This window comes from Fusarium verticillioides, chromosome 10 (genome assembly GCF_000149555.1).
Source record: "Fusarium verticillioides 7600 chromosome 10, whole genome shotgun sequence".
Lineage (NCBI taxonomy): Eukaryota > Fungi > Ascomycota > Sordariomycetes > Hypocreales > Nectriaceae > Fusarium > Fusarium verticillioides.
Window position 1 is genome coordinate 138,793 of NC_031684.1, and position 17,234 is coordinate 156,026.

At 48.8% G+C, this 17,234-nt stretch overlaps 8 protein-coding genes across 10 annotated transcripts; 4 read left to right on the forward strand and 4 right to left on the reverse strand.

Moving 5' to 3' along the window:
• Positions 1–770: 770 nt before the first annotated feature.
• On the forward strand, positions 771–1,346 carry FVEG_13645 (hypothetical protein; the record flags this gene model as incomplete). The annotated part of the gene is made up of 2 exons (XM_018903005.1): positions 771–998; positions 1,056–1,346. 2 exons carry the CDS (start codon positions 771–773, stop codon positions 1,344–1,346), a joined length of 519 nt encoding a protein of 172 aa, XP_018761867.1.
• Positions 1,347–2,496: 1,150 nt separating this feature from the next.
• On the forward strand, positions 2,497–3,896 carry FVEG_13646 (hypothetical protein). Its single transcript, XM_018903006.1, has 2 exons — positions 2,497–3,422; positions 3,471–3,896. The coding sequence occupies exons 1-2, from the start codon at positions 2,795–2,797 to the stop codon at positions 3,527–3,529; spliced, it is 687 nt and encodes a 228-aa protein (XP_018761868.1). The 5' UTR covers positions 2,497–2,794; the 3' UTR covers positions 3,530–3,896.
• On the reverse strand, positions 3,749–6,953 carry FVEG_13647 (hypothetical protein). Its single transcript, XM_018903007.1, has 3 exons — positions 6,431–6,953; positions 6,140–6,384; positions 3,749–6,091 (listed from the first exon to the last, which is right to left on the reverse strand). The coding sequence occupies exons 1-3, from the start codon at positions 6,661–6,663 to the stop codon at positions 3,915–3,917; spliced, it is 2,655 nt and encodes an 884-aa protein (XP_018761869.1). The 5' UTR covers positions 6,664–6,953; the 3' UTR covers positions 3,749–3,914.
• Positions 6,954–7,834: 881 nt separating this feature from the next.
• FVEG_13648 (hypothetical protein) lies at positions 7,835–11,097 on the forward strand. Of its 3 annotated transcripts, XM_018903010.1 has the most exons (5): positions 7,835–9,474; positions 9,545–9,583; positions 9,639–9,941; positions 9,991–10,410; positions 10,463–11,097. In XM_018903010.1, the coding sequence occupies exons 3-5, from the start codon at positions 9,912–9,914 to the stop codon at positions 10,910–10,912; spliced, it is 900 nt and encodes a 299-aa protein (XP_018761872.1). In that variant the 5' UTR covers positions 7,835–9,474; positions 9,545–9,583; positions 9,639–9,911; the 3' UTR covers positions 10,913–11,097. The 3 variants fall into 3 exon arrangements, with proteins under 3 accessions (XP_018761872.1, XP_018761871.1, XP_018761870.1); XM_018903009.1 differs by having other exon boundaries at positions 7,835–9,583; XM_018903008.1 differs by having other exon boundaries at positions 7,835–9,941.
• FVEG_13649 (hypothetical protein) lies at positions 10,925–12,169 on the reverse strand. The gene is made up of 2 exons (XM_018903011.1): positions 11,931–12,169; positions 10,925–11,883 (listed from the first exon to the last, which is right to left on the reverse strand). Exons 1-2 carry the CDS (start codon positions 12,087–12,089, stop codon positions 11,017–11,019), a joined length of 1,026 nt encoding a protein of 341 aa, XP_018761873.1. The 5' UTR covers positions 12,090–12,169; the 3' UTR covers positions 10,925–11,016.
• Positions 12,170–12,946: 777 nt separating this feature from the next.
• Positions 12,947–14,450, reverse strand: FVEG_17568 (hypothetical protein; the record flags this gene model as incomplete). Its single annotated transcript, XM_018906811.1, has 7 exons — positions 12,947–13,167; positions 13,216–13,351; positions 13,406–13,619; positions 13,671–14,148; positions 14,195–14,264; positions 14,312–14,356; positions 14,406–14,450. The coding sequence occupies 7 exons, from the start codon at positions 14,448–14,450 to the stop codon at positions 12,947–12,949; spliced, it is 1,209 nt and encodes a 402-aa protein (XP_018761874.1).
• A 32-nt stretch (positions 14,451–14,482) lies between these two features.
• On the reverse strand, positions 14,483–15,107 carry FVEG_17569 (hypothetical protein; the record flags this gene model as incomplete). The annotated part of the gene is made up of 2 exons (XM_018906812.1): positions 14,483–14,988; positions 15,044–15,107. The coding sequence occupies 2 exons, from the start codon at positions 15,105–15,107 to the stop codon at positions 14,483–14,485; spliced, it is 570 nt and encodes a 189-aa protein (XP_018761875.1).
• A 439-nt stretch (positions 15,108–15,546) lies between these two features.
• Positions 15,547–17,201, forward strand: FVEG_13651 (hypothetical protein; the record flags this gene model as incomplete). The annotated part of the gene is made up of 4 exons (XM_018903012.1): positions 15,547–15,660; positions 15,709–15,816; positions 15,870–16,683; positions 16,735–17,201. 4 exons carry the CDS (start codon positions 15,547–15,549, stop codon positions 17,199–17,201), a joined length of 1,503 nt encoding a protein of 500 aa, XP_018761876.1.
• Positions 17,202–17,234: the final 33 nt, after the last annotated feature.

Here is a 17,234-nt window from a genome sequence, read left to right on the forward strand (position 1 = left end):
TTTAGTTGTTACTTAAGGTGTTTAGTAGAAAGCTTGTAGTTAGCTGATACTCCAACGTGTCGAGAACATTGGATGAGCACACAACCGTTGATTTAAGATACTATGTCCCCTTTTCACGATCTAATTCGTCATCCCTCCACACCAACCGCTATACGAAGCTCTCCGCTTACCTATTCAAGAGTTGCCATCAGTAAGTCTACCACATCTTATAGCTCAACAAGGTATCCGGAGTTCATTTGAGCTGAGGCTAAGAAGACCCCAAGACCACTCATAGCCAATAGTGCTGATGCCCACAGCAAATGCTACATTTTCACCAGCTCGATCAACAGACCGAAGCTACGATGCAAGTTCCGAGCTCAGAACCTGACCTCATCCTGCTTCACCTTTTCATCTGTCTGATCCTAGTGTGTATACTTTGCACTAGTTGCCTGATACTCGTCGTCGTCGTGATCAGACTCACCATTCAGACCCATCGAAGTCTACCAATCGAATCTAAGGAGCAGAAGGATATTCCGAAGGTAAAAGTGAAGGAGGAGGTCAAAGAGGAGGCCGAAAAAAGTATAAAGAAGCTGACTGACCCCGTCCAAGATCTCTTTCATTCAACACAAGATCATCTCAAGCATCCCAAGAACCCTTTCACACAGCATCCAATCTCTCAATGCTTCCATTTGGATCCTCCTTCAGCAAATATGTCTCATATTCAGATAGCCTCTACCACTTCCCTCATGTTTCAACTGAGAGCCACATACTGACGCCTGGAAACTCAGAACATGGTCGCTGTTGCGCAGAATGACGGCAATACCATTCTGTTCCAAGTCAACAAGAACTTCGAGATCATCTTCTATGAGAGTCGGACTCCCAGTGAAAAGACCCCCAGGAAGAAGTATGATATGAGCACCCTCAAGATCAAAGGAAAGTCTATCAAGGTCAACCCAAAGTTGCCCATCATCTCAGCTGTCGCATTCACTCACCCCGAGTCTTGCGGTGGCAGAGCTCAGGTAAAAGCCACCCTCCTTACCTACATATCTTTTTTTACTGACCCTGCAACACAATAGGTCCGAGTCTACTATGTCGACAGAGACAGCCTCTTCCTCCGTGAGATTATCCGTGTTGGTGACAAGGACGAGGATTGGAACGACGGTATGGATTTCAATGACAAGGACTACACTATTTGTGAGGTCAGCGGTCTGGCTGCCAACGTTTTCCAATCGACTGGCGACAAGAAGAGCTTCCAGATCAAGGTCTACTATCAGCGTGGCGGCGCAGATGAGTTTGCGGATGTTTCCTACAATGTCGTGGGTGTTACCGATGAGTGGAGCACTCGACCCAACGTCACCGAAACCTAAGTGATGATCCCTGATCGGACCATGCTAAGACACGACGGTTATGCTGGGCATCGCACTTGTTGTAAAGGAGGGACAGTACATATTGGATCTATGACTATGGTGCCATACTTGTAGCTAAGATAGTTAAATCTAACCACTCTTTGACTCCATCTAATGGCTTGGGGTATTTCTTTAATGCTTTTGGCGATAATGAATCTCACGAAACCTTAGTTCCAGGATGGGCATGATTCAGATCCCCAGAGCGCAACTAAATCATCAGTGCCGACTTCGTTTACTGCACCACGTCTGTTTCTTGGACTATTTTCACCTCTTGTGAGCGGCAAGGCTGATGTTCTCGGTGTGTTATGGCTTCTTACTGATCAGTGATAGCCCCGGGATGCCGCCCAGTCTGCCCTATAGGGCTGCGGCATAGCTTTTCTGAGAATGCCGCAAACTGTGACGTCAGCATGGAGAACTACACGCATACACGTCAGTGACATGGGGAATCCGAAATTCCGCAATCGCTCGGAATATCTAAAGTGATCGCTGGGCATGGATCTGGGACGGGTGGTCATGTGTCACGGCCGCTAATCGGCAGAGAGCCAGAAGCATCACTTTGATAGGGATATACGGGCCGACGGCGGTATTTTACTGACAGGTCTTACTTGAGTGGGCTCAGTTTCCTGCCAAGGCCTGTTGCAAGATGAATCGAGCATATAATCGGACTTCACTAGGGATGGGTTGTCAGGATCTCCCAAATCATTGGCCACAAGGACTTCGTTCCGTCGTGGGAGACTGCCGGCAACGGGGCTTGAGCAATGTGTCCTCGGCGCGCTAATGCTGTAGAAATGGTTATATAACACCCATGGTGGCCCTCAATTCCTCCAACCTCCTCAAACTATCCATCCATCTTGAGCATGTTTGGTTTCAGATAGCGTCGATGCTGAAGATGTGAACTCTTGTGTAGTTCATTTCCCCAGAAACGTATATGCATCATAACAATACCATTCCCTGAACTTGTCCTCGGTCTCGCCGTTGATCGTCGCTACAGCACCCGAAGAACTCGCCCATCGCCGAAAATATGCCCTGAATCACTGATCAGAAAAGTTCTCTCCAGGCTCTGCGGCCATGCGGCGCCGCAAACCATCCACTTGCGGCAATCGGGCGGAACCGTGAGCGGAGGCTGCGGCGATTGCGGCATCATGACCAAGGGTTTCGCTGCGGCGTAAGCATCCCGACTCTGAATAATCATGCGACAACATGACATGAGGGATTCGTTTCGTAGCGGCTTTGCCCGTTAAAATTTGCAGACTTGACGCCTTTATATAAACATGCTTGCCAGGAGTCTGTAGTGGAACATATCATCCATACATCATACACACATTACATTAACTACCACCTACCCATTCAAGCTTATCATTATCTCTTATCAAGCCTCTTATCGCTTATCGCTATCACCATCACCAATCATGAAGATTCTCACCAAGGAAGAAGAAGAGGCCCACTACGCTGAAGTCCTCAAAGGCGGCCTCATCGGCGGAACACTCTTCCTCGGTCTCGGTCTTGGAGGCGTTTACTATGCTTCAAAACGCTACCCGACCTTCCGAGGCCTAACTCTTCCCTTCAGAGCATTCCTCGTCACATCAACGGGTACATTCGGTGCCATCGTCAATGCAGAGCGATGGAGTATCGCATATCAGATCGCTCAAGATCCCAAGCGCAATTACCAAGATCAAGCAGCGCGCACGGCGCAACTCATCCGAGAAAATGAGTCAGCGTATGAGCGTTTCAAGTCATATGCCAAGGAAAACCGATATCAAATTGTCTTCGCGTCGTGGTTGGCGTCGATGGGTATCGCGTTTGCAATTGTTAGCCGACAACCAATGAACACTGCGAACAAGGTTGTGCAGGCTCGTGTTTACGCGCAGGGCTTGACGTTGGCTGTGTTGTTAGTGTCTGCTATTTTCGAGGTCAACGATCTCAAGAACGGAGACAGCAGATGGCAGACCGTTCGGTACGTGGACCCCAATGATCCTACAAAGATCATTGAGAAGAAGGTCCACAAGGAGGAGTACGAGGGTCAAGACCTCTGGAAGGGTAAGCTACTTGATCCGATCGATCTTGAGCTCTGCTAACAATTCACAGATATGGTAGCTGCTGAGGAGCGAAGACTTGCTGCGAAGAAGCAGGCTGCTGAACATTAAGCGAGACCAACATCAATGAAGGTCGCTAATTTGTATTAAAATTGCATTGGGTGGTTTTGGAGTGAGGTATCAGGTCGGATTATAGATCGAACGGCGCATTTTCTTTTGTATAAGATGAAGCATTAACATGGACGTGGAATGAAAATACTAGAATGACAACTTCATACTCTTATTGCAATCAAATGGTGATGATTCTCGAGGTTGTACCTAATACAGGTACTGCTAATCCTTGTTTTAAATCATGAAGCAATTGATGTCCATCAACTATATCAGATAGCAAAGTTGAGGTTGACAATCTCATTGTTCCAAAGTCACATTCACATTGCAGGCGCAACAGACACATAATTGAAACCATTAAACATTCGCATTACATTAAATACTATCATCAATCTTCCTTATGCGAAGGATTATATCCCCATAATCTCTTTCTCTCAGGTCCCCACCACTTAGACACAGCATCCGCCTCAGCAGCCCACGTCGAAGCCTCCTCCCCAAATTTACTCCGAACAGCATACGTCAACTGTTCAAGCGTCCACTTCTCAAGCGGCTTCTGCTCTAACGGATCATTCTTAAGATCCGTGAATCTATATTGTGTAGAGTCATCAAGCGGAATGACAATTCGCCACGGCGCATCTGCAGATGTCATGGACAACATGCTAGCTCCTCCATTGATGATACCAAAGTTCCAGGCGCGGCGGCCGTTGTGCTTCGCTTTATAAGGGCGGATGAGGGACTGACCCTCATAATCGTGGATGAGGTCCTCGGCGGCGTTTTGGTCCTTTTCGTTGAGGGAGCCTGTGTTGATGAGGAGGTCGAGGATTGTGGGGAGGATGGAGAGGGATGTTGCGTTGGCGTTGTATTGAACGCGGGGGATGTGAGGATGGCGGAATGTGATGGGGACGCGGAAGTTGCTAACGTGGCCGTTCTCGTAGGTTCCAGTCTTGGACTTCTGATCCTCCTTGAAAGCCTGTCCGTGATCGCCAACAAACACCACCAATGTCTCGTTTGTAAGACCGTGGTTATCGAATGTCTGGAGTAACTCGCCTAGCCAGGCGTCGGTGAATCGCATGGCGTTGAGATAGTCGTTAAACTCCGAGTGCCAGCCCATCTTGCCCTCGGTATTGAGGAAGTCGGTCTTCTCGAATGACTTCGGTACGCCCCAAGGATGATGTGTCGTGCTAGTGAAGTGAGAGAAGAACATACGCTTGCCCTTCTCCTTGACCTCCTTCAGGTAATCCTCAATGTGGCCCTTGAGCGTCGTCTCAGGGAAACCGAAGTAATTAATCTCCTCCAGTTCCTCGCCCTTCTTGCGGTCATCTTCAAGACGGCCTCGTGTGACAATATGCTCAAACCCGATCTTGTCGTCGAACTTATCCTGACGATCATAACCATCGGTAATAGACTGGAAGAAGGCGGGATACCACTGCTGCTCCAAGAAATCATCCGACTTCGACGTCCATTTCAACTTCGACTTGGACTTCTTATCATCCTTGAGCTTGTTGAAGAGGTTGAACACCTGGGGAATACAAGCTTGGTAGGCGTCGGTCTCAGACTCCTCAAAGCCATCGACAGGCATGGACCAAGCGCCACAGTGGATAGCAGCCATGCTCTTGAACGACAACGAGGACGTTGTGAAGCCACCAACAACGTTGATGCCTCCGTACCCCTCCTGCGCTGTGTCGTTCCACTGCGGGATAGCCACGTGTTCGAAATCCGAGCCATCTTTTCTCTTCCAGTTTCCTGACTTGCCGGTGAGTCTCTCGGCGACGGGGCTCATGCGAGAGAGCTTCTCGTTAATCTCGTCAATGTCTTCGCCCTTGTGCGACTTGACCATGAGCTTGTGATAGTCGGAGCCCTGCTGCAGAGGGAAGAGTTCCTCACGGTAGCTCTCCATCATGATTAGTGCCACATGCTTGATCTTGACGTCGCCGCCCTTGAGAGTGTCGCGGATCACGTCAATGATGTCGGTGTCGAGGTTGGAGATCTTGAGAGGGTCGAGAACGGGGTTGTAGAAGGTACCGTCGGCTTTGGGGACCTCGCAGGCATTGGTAGGGCTTGCTGCAGGCTCCTCATCCGCGGTCTTGTTGGGTTCGATAAGCCACTTGTTGAAGCCGGCGGGGATGTCGCTGGGTAGCCATTCGGGGATGGTGTTTCTGTACTTTTGTGCAGCGGCGCCGTCGTTACCGGGTGTCCATCCGGGGAAGCGTCCATTGGGCTCTTCCCAATTATCGGGAGTGATGAGATCAGGGAGAGGCCATCCACCTTCGACATTGCTACACAGCTTGGCCGGAGACTTGAACATTTCGAGCATAGCGGCGGGGAGAGTCATGGACATCATGGTGTATGGAGCGGCAGGTCGGAGAGTCGTCGTGAGGAAAAGGAAGACAGAAATAATGGCGAGAATGATCCATGTTCGAGGTCTTGTTCGAGATTCTTCGTGAGTATCGGGGATGAGTCGCGCGCCTTCTTTACCGACTTCGAGGTCTTCGTCGAATTCGCTGTCGGAGTCATAAGCTAGTGACTGAGGAGATCGACCGTTTCTGTGTCGGAACCACTGCCAAGCTGAGTTATTGTTAGTATTGATTGACGATGATTGAGAGGTCGAAGTACCATGTACAACAGGCATTCCAACCGTTGCAATTAATGAACCGACAGCCCTGTAGAGAAACCACTTGGCAACCCAAGCCACGACGACGATGAGAGCTCCCGCCGCAAGGACAGAGTTAAGCCCACTAAGAAGAATCTTCATTCCATCTTTATCGCCAGCGTAGCTCAACGCCTCAGACCATTTAACCTCATTGCCCGTCGAATAAAAGAAGCCCAGTTGTGAAGCCGATGCGCCGAGAAGAATAAATCTGCCACTGTTAGAGATGCCCGATTGAAGGTGACGAGAGGACATACGAGAATATGCAACCCAATACACAAGCCCCAACAGAGAAAAGGCCCTTCTGCTGCCGCAGCGCCAGGCGCGACAGGAAAATGACTAAAACATCAGGAAGTAGAAGCGAGGGCAGAAAAAGGACGAAGGCGCCGGGAGAGATTGTCTTGGCGTGGATGGAAAGGTGGACCAGTTTAGTAAACGTCAATGAAACAAATATCGTCGAGAAACAAAAGGGAACGAGTGTCGCAAACATGATGATTGCCCTCTAACGACTAGAGAACGAATGAAAGATTAAAAAATAGATGGATATTCCATGGAAAGAGGTTCGAGAAAGAGGACAAGAGAGGAGAAAAAAAGGGAGCTTCAAGAAGCAGAGCAGAAAAGGATCCGAGGTTGTTAAAAAAGGATCACGGTCGTCGTAAAATCTTACATTGGAGCACCCCCCCTAACTAAAAAAGGTCACTAAAACATCAAACTAAATGGGGAATTGACAGTAAAAACAGTAACTGCTCGCGTGTTGTGTGTGCCACAGCTGTTTAGGCTCAGCCCAGATTAAATCTGCTACGTAACATGGAATAACCATGACTTGTTCATTAGCTGAATGCGGACAATTTGCACATCCTCGACTGTCCAACCCCTGGCGTCGGTCACTTCTGCATTGGATCCATGTAGGGCTTAGACGATGGGGTGTAGGTATGACACTAAAAACTCGTTGGCCAGTGGCGGTTTCAAGGCTCGTATTCTCTCATCTGCCAATTCAATCTGACTAAACGGCTCCGACTAACCGAACGCTCTCCCTAAATCCAATTGGTCAACGAGGGGTAGGATGCAGAGTAAAATTAAACAGCACGGCACAGATTCGTCGCCAAGCTAAACAGATTCGAGCCGGTGCTGGAAGGAGATTTACGATTCAGCGAGTAACAAGGTCACGCGACAATGCAAGGAATGGGCTATTTTGTCTGAGCGCTTGCTTTTTTGCGATGGCTCTCTCAATTTGAGGTCACAGAAAGGAGAAGGTCAACGCTCGTTTGATGATGAGGGGCCGGCATGGCTTGAACGAGGCGTCGATAGTGTACGGCCCAACAAGTCTCCTTGCTGACGGCATGCATGTTGATCAACAACAAAATCAATCAGCACATGCAGAAAAATAATGCATTTCTCTGCATGAGGACTTGAAATTGGTTGCAACACCGAGTCTCATTCTCTCAGCTTCTTCCCCAGAAAAAAAGAAACCTTGCATGACCCGGTGTCGTCGGGCAAAAAAGTTCCCCCTCCCCCCTTTATTCCCAGGCTGAGAAGCAGAAAAAAAAGCCGCTTAGCCGACTCTTCCCATTTTTAGCTCCCCCCTTGACCAATGTTAATGGTCTGATCATGGAACAAGTTTAATTTCACGCTAGGCTGCGCCATTATGTATTCCCTTTCTCCAGGCGGAAACGCTGCGCTTTTTCTGCTCCTCTTCTTCCCAAAATATTACACGATGACTGCCTTAGTGCGCAAGGCGCCTTGGTTTTTTCTTGGCTTACCCCTGAGTATAGTCGTCGATCGATCTCTTGGCGAGCGTGGAGAAGTTTTGTTTTGGTCTGGGCAATGGCCTTGCTGACCCCATGCAAGGAGAGGGGGGGGATCTCTCAGCTGTTGTCGCGTGTCTCTCGTGTTTGGTGGGTTCGTAAGAAAGAGGGCCCCTTTGCTGTGCTCTGGTCTCGAAATGAGGTTTCACTTTGCCCTTGAGGAATGGATTTGCTGCAGGGTTGACACTGACGCCTCGAAAGGCCTCGACCCGCGGACTCCATGAGAATCTGCCTACCCACTAAAGTTCTCCATTTGCTGACTGTTACAGCGGCCAGCCAGCGACGCCTCTGCCTGAAGCTTCCCGCTGAGTATCCAGAGTGACCAGTAAAAGCTTGAATATTCATCAGCGCAATGACGCGCGCCACAGATAAAATACTGTTCTACAGAGTTACAATGATCTGATTCTTGCTGACGGGGAATCAGGCACCAACATGTCTCTGGGTATTTTTACTTGCTGCTCCTTCACAAGGAAATACGTAAGCAAGGATGCAGATTATCCATACGAGAAAGGAATTGAGCCGCCCTAGCCGAGGTGGTCAGAAACTGGCCCCAACATCTGACATTCCAATTCAGGATGCGATTCATGATCCCCAATTTCTATGGCTGTTCAAGCAAAGGACTTTTGCTCGCGTGACTACGCCGCTTCCAATGATCGACGCTTTTGCACAAAAATCAAGGAAATAGTTATAAACCTCACAAATGTGGCTGCTGCACGTTTACGTGTCACGATTATTATCCCCAGGCCTACGGTACGAATCAAGGTTACCGGCACTTCCGCCAACGTACGTCATTGCCTCTGTTCCCCGGATTTTTCCATGGTGATAGCCACAGTGGCGTCCGGTTACCCGGCACAACGGCCTAGCCACTGGAGCTGGTTGCTGTACAAGATCTACGGTAGTGCTGTCAGATTGATTGACAGTTTTACTTGGTTTAAAAGTTTGTTTGGTACGGTGCTCAGTTGCTATGGTCGTTACGCTGCTTTTTCCACTTTTCGTGGCAGTGTTTATCGTCTGATTCTGCCTGAAGGATTCGGGAGCCTGGGCGGAATTGGATCGTAACTCTGAGACATCTATTTCGAGATGTCGGTAAAGGAATTGGTTAGGGTCCGGACTAACCCGATGCTCTCCCTTTCCGTGGTTCTGGAAGTTCCGTCAAGGGTTCCAGACATAAAGCGGTCCATTCCGCTAAATTCCAAGTGACACCTTGGCTCGTTCAATTGTGTCACTTTACGGTCGTTCAGCCGAAGCTTACGGTGTCAGGCATGCTATTATATAGCCGAGCGATTCGTCATTCCGCTACGAAGCCGTCAATACTCGTCTAAACGGCACTGGTCAGTAGCGTCTGAAGGTGCCGTATAACCTTATCTGAGACCTTGAGGCTCCGCAAGATTCCAGGGATACCTGTGTTGAGGCTCTATGGGCCATAAGGGGACAGCTTCTGGACGTCAGCTGTTGCCGAGCAAAGCTTGATTCAATATGTTACTGGAATAGAAGAAGTAAATTTTTTAATTGATGAAACTCAAGTTGATATGACATATCCTGACCTTTTTTCTTCGCTGTCTGAAGGGACGCACTTGCTTGGATCAACCACTCAGGGTATCACTGGTAAGACTCCATTCAGTCATTCGAAAAGCTCGTCCTTTTGCTTATTGGCAATGAGTGTGCCTTAATTCGCTGTTCGTCATTTGTAGACACGCAACTTCATAATCGACGGTTGAGAATCTCTCGCCAGTATGGCATCATGAGAAAGTGGAGAAAGCAATTAAAATCATGCATTGTGTATGGCTCAATATGGTTGCATCACCAACGAAATGTTACAATGGCGGGGTTGAAGAGACGTCAACATCCAAGATAAAGCCTTCATCGTCAATCATTCTTGAAATTACCTCTCATCAAATCCCGTTGTAAAGAATCCATCAATCGACATATTAAAATGGCCATTCAGAAAGTCGCAGTCGTTGGAGTGAGTTATTTACCCTAAAGGATTATGGGCAGCGAACTAACCTTGCCAGGGTTCTGGCCTCATCGGATCAAAAATCGTTGACAGTCTCCTCAAAGCTGGCTTCGAAGTGACAGCTATCACCAGAAATGAGTCCTCTGCAACATTTCCTAGCAAAGTGGTCGTGAAGCGGGTCGACACCACCTCCGTCGACTCAGTAAAGGAAGCCCTGGCTGGTCAAGATGCGATCGTATCAGCCGCCGCAACTGCTGCTGCCGGAAGCCAGAAGGTCATTATTGATGCCGCTATTGCAGCTCAAGTTCCACGATTTATTCCATCAGAGTTCGGAATTCCGTCTCGTCAGAATCGCGACACCAAGATTGGAAAAATTCTCAGTGCGAAGATCCAAAATACTGACTACTTGATTGAACTTGCTGAGAAGCATGATTGGTTCTCCTGGACTGGCCTCTCTAATGGATTGTTCCTTGACTCGGTATGTCGCTTGACTTCATGTGAAACAGTAAAATATTCTGACTAGCTTATAGGGGCTCAAAAGTGACAGGGGATTCATCAACATCAGAGACCACAAGATTCGCATCACCGACTCAGGCAACGAACCCTATTCCACAACTTCACTCGCCTTCGTGGGCGAAGCTGTAGTTGCTATCCTGAAGAAGCCAGAAGAGACAAAGAACAAGTATCTCAACATCGCCGGTGTTACGACAACTCAGAATGAAGTTCTGAGGATTGTCGAGAAGCTCACTGGTGACAAGTTTGAGGTTTCTCATGCCACTGGCGCTGAGCAGGAGAAGATTGGAGACGAGAAGATTGCCAAAGGAGACTTTAGTGCCTTTGGTAATTATCTAGAGCAGTTCCTCTTTGCCGATGGTGCTGGCCATGCGTTGAAGGGTGACGAGAATGCGATTGGGTTGCTTGGGCTGAAGGAGGAGAATCTCGAGGGGGTTGTCAAGAGTGTCGTAGCTGAGATTAAGTAAAGTTGAGAGAGGCGGTGATTCAAGTATCCAATTTACGCATGAGGGTCGAATACGAATTAAATAAGAAATAATTGGTATATTTGTAGCCAGATGCATCGTTACGTTTACTTCCTAACGGAAGAGTCAAGAAAGCGAATGGCGTTCCTGAGACTCCCAACGTTAGGAATACCATCCGCCTCCGGCTTCTCGATATCCACATTTCCAATTCTACCATCGAATCCATGCTCCGCATCCTCCGGGAAGTCCTTGACTACCTCAACACCTGCCTCACGAAGTTTCTTCTCAGCTACGATACTGCAGTCAATTGTAACAGCCGAGTCGTTAACACCGTGGAGCAAGAATGTGCGGGGAATCTTGGCAAGGTCACCGAAAGAAAGAGGGAACAACCGTCGGTGTTCTTCGGGGATGACATCAATGCCCTTGCTGGCGATCTCGCGGCTTAGGCCTTCAACGCCGGTCATGTAGTCTGGGAAGAGGGCGTCGATGTGAAGAGCGGAAGCAACTTGGAACCGCGGGTCTTGCTGGAAGTTCTCAGGAGGGGGATATCCAGAGATGGCCTTTCGGCCATCATCTTCTTTCGGTCTGGGAAACTGGCTCAACACCGAGGCAGTGTCAAAAGGCGGTGCGCCCCAGATATTTGTACCGGGAGTCGTATATCTCGGACCAGCTGCATCGAGCATTCCATAGATGAGCAACAGTGCATCTGGCTTTTGCTCGACAGCATTCGCAGTTGCCAATGCCAGATATCCTCCAGCGCTGGAACCAGCCAGCAAGACAGATCCAATAGGACGTCCAATCGCATCAGCCAGTGACGAGCGCACCCAGTTGTACGCATCGATGGAGTCATCTAGTGATGCATGGGCTGTAGACTCTGGGACAAGACGGTAGTCAGGGCTCACGAAGATCCATTTCCGAGCGGTTACAGAGTTGAGCCCCCAGTATGGAGCAAAGCTGTACCTGTCCCCGACGATCTGCGCCCATGTCAGTCAAGTTTGCAACAAGACTGGATAAGACTTACCAGAAATCCGCCGTGGATGTGGATGAGAACAGTCGTCGGTGAATCATCGGCTTCCTCTGGGTACACGACATCAAGAACGATGTCGCCATCGGGGGTAGATTTGTACGGGATGGTCTTGTACGTGTAGCCTTTGAGGCTGGAGAAAAGAGATGTGGCCATTATTGGGAGCTTCAGAGGGTGTTTTGAGGTATAGTACTTAACGATTGATCGTTTATCAAGATATAGAGGTTTTAAACAACGATGGTGGGGGAGCTTCAGAAGATCGCGCGTGCTCGGGGAAACTCGGTGTTCCCCCGCACCCCGACGCGCCGGATTACGTGACTGCCATCCCACTTGAATAACCCAGCGGCATGTCACTGTCTAAGCAATTAAAGCAAACCCAGCAAAGCTCATTACTAAATGCACTCTATATCTCGCTGTGACTCATATTAATTTTCGCTTTTGAGCCTTGTTACGGAGGTTAGCGGACTTAAGATCCGGCTCTCTGCTTATTGAGAACGCGAGAATGATACTGTCGGTAGTATTCCGAGGTCTTGGCTGGACTCGAAATAGCGTGCTTCCCCAGACTTGTAATTCGAAGCCATGCCGAAGACTCCTCTGACATTGGCAGCCAGCGTGAAGATCTCAGACGATGAGATTCTGCAGAGTAGGGTTTCTCAGATGGACAATTAGGAGTGAGCCTCGGAAGAACATGGTTGAAGTGCTGTCTGATCGAACTCAAGGGACGCCTTTGCGCATCATGGTACAAGAAATCCTGAATTCAAGGACTATGGAAGCTCTTTGCTTCTTGTTTGAGCCGACTGTATTCTTATCATCTCAGAAATATCGGGTTTTCCAGACAAACGAATCTCTAGATATCTACATACGAGGAATCTTATTGCTCACGCCAAGATGACATATGACCAACGAGAAGAAGTCGTCTCTATCTGCCATTCTCGTCATACATGATCACAGAATCGACTAAAAGACCAACTAACCTGAACGTCTGAGAAGACGCCGCGAGCCAGATGACTGACTCATGTGAAGGAGTATCCTATCTCTGCCTTTCCAACTTCCTTCCCGCGGCAGAAGATTCGACATACCAGTACACCAACATCGTCGTCACTGAGACGAATCGTTAAGGTGAGTAGTAGCTGATACCAGTGAATGCCATTGGCGTCTTGGATGGACTTGATCTTGGTCTTATCAATGCCAATATCATCGATGGTGTATAAAACCTCGCCAACTTTCTCGATCCCTAGCTGTCGTTAGTTTTATGGTTCTTTTTATTCGAGTTTCCACTCACGTTCGTTCTCAATAGTCTCAGGTGCCTCGTCCAAACTGCACGAGTAAAGATCGTGCGTATGCTTTCCGTCAAAATATTCCGAGAAGTGCGAGTAGAAACTTGTGCTGATCTCAGTGTCGTCGTCGAGGAGGGCGCCCTGCATTTCATTAGTCTAGTGCGCTTTCGTCAGTACCACTGATCGATATCTTACCTTTGCGATCTCCCAATCCATGAAGCCAGAAAGGTTTTGCTCCTTGGTCCAGGGATCATTCCACAGCCGTCGCTTGTTCTCATCAAAGTTGTAATGAACTGCTGGGTCATATGTTCGAGAGATGCTATGTCCATAGTGTCGACGACATTTCTTTTGTCTGACCATAGATCCCTCAACGCCTCGCAACACGGCACCGCAGACAACAGCTGCCCAACTGGATATCTGTCAGTCACGACTGGATGTCTCCTGCGGAGGGGGTACTTACGCTCCTGTCCATGGTGTTGTGAGCCGTATCTCTTGCTCAGAGCACCATTCAAGTAACCTCTCCTTGACATAAGGCGACGAGCCAAACCCACCCACCAGACACATCGTCTTGATTATTGGCTCCTTGTCTCTCTTGACTTGATCAACCTGATCTTTCACAAGCTTGAGAATGACATCAATCACGGGGTCAAAAAGGCTCTTCATATCATCTTTGCTAAGGAGCACCCAGTTGAAGTCGGGGTCATAGTACTTCTGCATCTCCGGAGTGACTACTAGGTTTCGCATAGGTAGAGTTAGCTTATAAGACTTTCTGCTCGGTGTATCGAGGCTGAAGTCTCTTTTGCGATTCTCAAATTGGTCCATGAACTGACTACCAGGGCCTACATGCTGTGGACCCAAGCTGGTGAATGCAGTCCCGAAGCGTTCGGAGAGGAGCTTGTAGAGATTGCGATCTACGAATGTCCCGCCGCATTTACCGCCTGAGAGTGTGAGCATTGTTCCATCTGCGGATGAGAACTGTTTTACCTGCTCCGATGGCAATCTCCCTCAGCTTTAGAGAAGGTGACTTTCTGACTATCTCTGAGGTTGTGATATCCTAGCCTTGTTAGCAGGATACAAGACCTTGAGTAAAGTTGGACTTACGACAGTACCACCGCCAAGATCACAAACCATCACGCCCGTGCCGACCTAATCGCAGTGTAAGTATGAACTCAAAAGGTGAGATGGCGCTACTTACATCAATGAGATCTTCAACATGATGAATGCTGGACTTCAAAGCCATATGCGCAGCCGCGTCTGGTTCTGTGATCAAGCTCAAACGATCAATAGGTCTGGACGCAAAGCCAGCATCCAAAGCAGCAGCCCTAGTAATTTCGCTCTCTTCGTCCAAGTCGCAGGAACAGTCAACCAAAAGTCAACAGGCATCTCCTCAAGGATATCCTCCCCAATCTTCTCAATAACCGCTTTCTTATACATGGAATGCATCCCCTTCAGGTACTCAGTAACCACGTCTTTTGCAGTTCTGCCAGCGGGTAATCTCATGAGACCATTTCCAGCAGCTTTGTTAAGATCTGGATCATCATACTCTGTCGCGAGTGCTTGATCGTCTAAGAGGAGTTTGGTCCATGCGTAAGTCTTCATACCAGGTTCGATTTGATAGCCCCATGCGTTCTCGTCGAGATCGGGATTCTCATCTTTGAAGGCGACCCATGATGGAGCTTTGTGGCAGTGTTCTGCGATGTGAGTTGACGAGCCGGGATATTTTGTCCATGGGTGAATGTCTTTGAAGTCTGCGGCATTAGAGAGCGCAAAACTGAGACCTAGTGATGAGAAGATCAGCCACGGCAATTAGTCATTAGGCTGCGGTGTGCTTACCTGAATATGTTGTTCCGTAGTCAATGCCGACTATCAGCTTTGTCCTGTTTCTCACAGCCAACATGATTGATGAGCGTATTGCTGCTTGTGATCTTAATTGCGATATGAAAAGAACTGTAGCTCACTTGACTGAGGTTCTGATATACTCAAGGAATGACTTACATCATGTTCAAATGATCAACTGGCTCAGGGCGACAGCTTAAACAGTTCGCCGAGTTTGCGGCTGATCTCAGTACGCCTTACAGGGATGGTTGAAATGCATGGGCGTTTTGCCGTCTGTACTGGCGTTTTGTCGTGGGGCTCGGCCTTGCATATGCAGCCACTATCACGGCTGAAGAGACTAAAGTTTACAGGGAGGGTAATGGAGGGGCAGGGGGAGCCACACCACTGAGTTCCTGGGGGGTACGTCCATTTCCGGTTATAAATAGTGCTTTTGTTAATCAAGTCGAGGAAGATCGCATCGTCGTGTAATTCGACTGATACAGGCTTTTGACAGTATTGCAATGGGCGGAGAATCTGAGCAACGATGTGGAGAGGATGGCCCTGGTGGAGCAGCTCTGAAGGATATCGGTGACCAACTCCAACCAAGAAGTGAGGATGAGGGACCGTATGAGGAGGTATTCAGTTTCGAATTCGCAGTATTCCTCTTACTAAGTTTACCACAGCCGAGATACTCCAAGATCGATGAAAAGAGGCCAAAGCGTCATATTCCAGAAGACTCGATCATGTCTGACGTCGTTGAGACAGTGAAAGCGTCGAATCATCACCCAAAGGTAAGATAAGCAATAAATCGTTTATTCTAGCTACAAACTGACAAGTTCTTAAGCAAAACCCAGGGGTGATTGGGCGCATCACCCAGTCTCTGAACCCATTCGGTCCTTCAGAGCCTTCTACAATCCCCGAGAAGGTGACTAAGAAGCAGCCGAGCCACAAATCGGAAACCTCAAGAGAAAACAAACTTCAAAAAGAAGTAACCCAATTGCGAACTGATAAGATTGCTCTGAGCACAAGTCTCAAGGACTTAACAATCAAGTTCAATTTGCAAACCAATGACCTTGATGGCAAAAAGCACTTGATCAAGCAATGGGAAGATTGGAAACTTAAGTCTGACGAGCACTGGCGCAAACGCGGAGAGGAACTCAGGAAAGCAGAAAGCACTTACAATCGCTTATTTGATGACTATAAAAAGCTCAAGCGGGCAAAGGAAGATCTCGAAACCGAGCTTAACGAGGAAAGAGATGTGAACAAGACTCTGAGACAAGATATCCAGAGCCAAGAGGTCGTGGTTACTGAGGCGCATTCGAGAGCCATATCACTACTGGCAGGCCATGTCTCAAGCGACTTTCCTGATGACCAGGTTCGAACTGAACTGGGAGATCTGTTTGAGAAGTGCTCTGAGTGGTGTATAGACAATCGCTTGCTGCTGATTGAAAAGGTCGAAAACACTCGAAACTTGCTGCTTGCTGAAGGCATCATCAACGATCTCGATGGCGAGGAGCATCTACGATTCGACCTGACGCACAGAACAGCTACGGCGGTATTGCTACAGGCTGCACTAACGAAGACGCTCATGCAGACCTTTCTCGGAAATCCATTCTTCCTGGGCCAAAATTGCCTAAACAAAACAGCCCTGCAAGGAGGTTTGTACACTTCACAATCCCAGGCAACAAGGCAAACTAACACAATCTCAGGCGCCAGCGCAGAAGCGACGGTGACGTGGAGGATCCAGACTTGCCAATACCTAGAGCATGCATTTCCCCCGCATGAACAAGGACTACAAGCATGTGCCGAGGGCTTCGCAAAGACCTACGAACCCCTCATCGAGCCCCTTGACAGAGAAAGCCTCACGCAGCTTACCAAGCTTTTCGAGACCACATGCAGCCTTGCGCTCAGACTCTGGAAGCTAAGAACCAATATCCGCATCGAAGCGCTGGGCGATGCAACCCTCCACCAGTTCCAGAGCATGTTCGGCGACATGGAGGCGCACCCAACCGTCGGTCTCTTGAAAGGTGATAAGCGGTTCGACGGTCGCCCGATTTGTGTGGTAGTGCGCCCGCGAATTGTCTCGGAGCCAGTGGAATCTGAGAATCGCGGACGAGGCATTGTCTGGTCGCCTGCGCAGGTTTGGGTGTCTAATTGGGAGGATGCAGTGTATTAGTGGATGGTGGCGCGGGACTAGTGGTTGATATCG